The following is a 636-nucleotide window of genomic DNA, read 5'->3' on the forward strand; positions in this document are numbered from 1 at the left end:
GGAAGAGATGAAGAGGAAGAAGAGGAGGAGGAGAGAGAACAGAGGAGGAAGAAGACAATCAAGATCTAATTTCCTCCCTGCAAGGTTGAGAGCTGGCCAGCCTCCCAGCAACATGGCTCTGTCTCCCATCCCATCCCAGTGGGGCAGTCGCCTCCATCCAAACGGGTTGCCTTCCTTTGGGGGGGGAACGTGCTTCGAGGGAAGGGAAGCAGGCAGGAAAAGCCCACCTGGCTCGCAAGCAACCCCTTCCTTATTCTCAAAGGGAGCCCATCGATCCTTTGAGCCTGCAGAAATCCACCAGGTGCAGCCTCCCTCTTACCTGGATCTCACCCAGGGGCTTGGCTGTCCCTCGACCGAGCAGCAGCAGCAGCAGGAGAAGCGAAACGGAGCAGGGAGCCTGGCCGCTCATCCTTACTTCGCAGTAGTTTCCAGGACAGGGACCCCTCCTCCCAACCAGGTGCGCCCGCCTGCTTCTCTCGGCTGCTTTTATACCCGCTTCAAGCCCTCCCAAGCCCCCCCCCCACCTCCCAGGGCCCAGGGAAAGCTCAGGGATTGGCTTAGGTCCAGCTCATCCTTTGTCGTAGGAGGAAACGAAACTTGGCATCTATAATACAATACAATACGATAGCAGAGTTG

The 636-nt window shown here is 57.4% G+C and overlaps 1 protein-coding gene across 1 annotated transcript in view; it reads right to left on the minus strand.

Annotated features, from left to right (window-relative positions):
• The window catches only part of LOC309393480 (C-type natriuretic peptide prohormone-like), a 3,729-nt gene extending 3,293 nt beyond the window's left edge, over positions 1-436 (minus strand). The window contains exon 1 of the mRNA XM_081955752.1: positions 320-436. Coding sequence (XP_081811878.1) covers positions 320-409 — 90 coding nt within the window. The 5' untranslated portion in view covers positions 410-436. The remainder of the gene's footprint in view (positions 1-319) is intronic.
• Positions 437-636: the final 200 nt, after the last annotated feature.

Source organism: Natrix helvetica, assembly GCF_964273705.1.
Source record: "Natrix helvetica genome assembly, chromosome: 5".
Lineage (NCBI taxonomy): Eukaryota > Metazoa > Chordata > Lepidosauria > Squamata > Natricidae > Natrix > Natrix helvetica.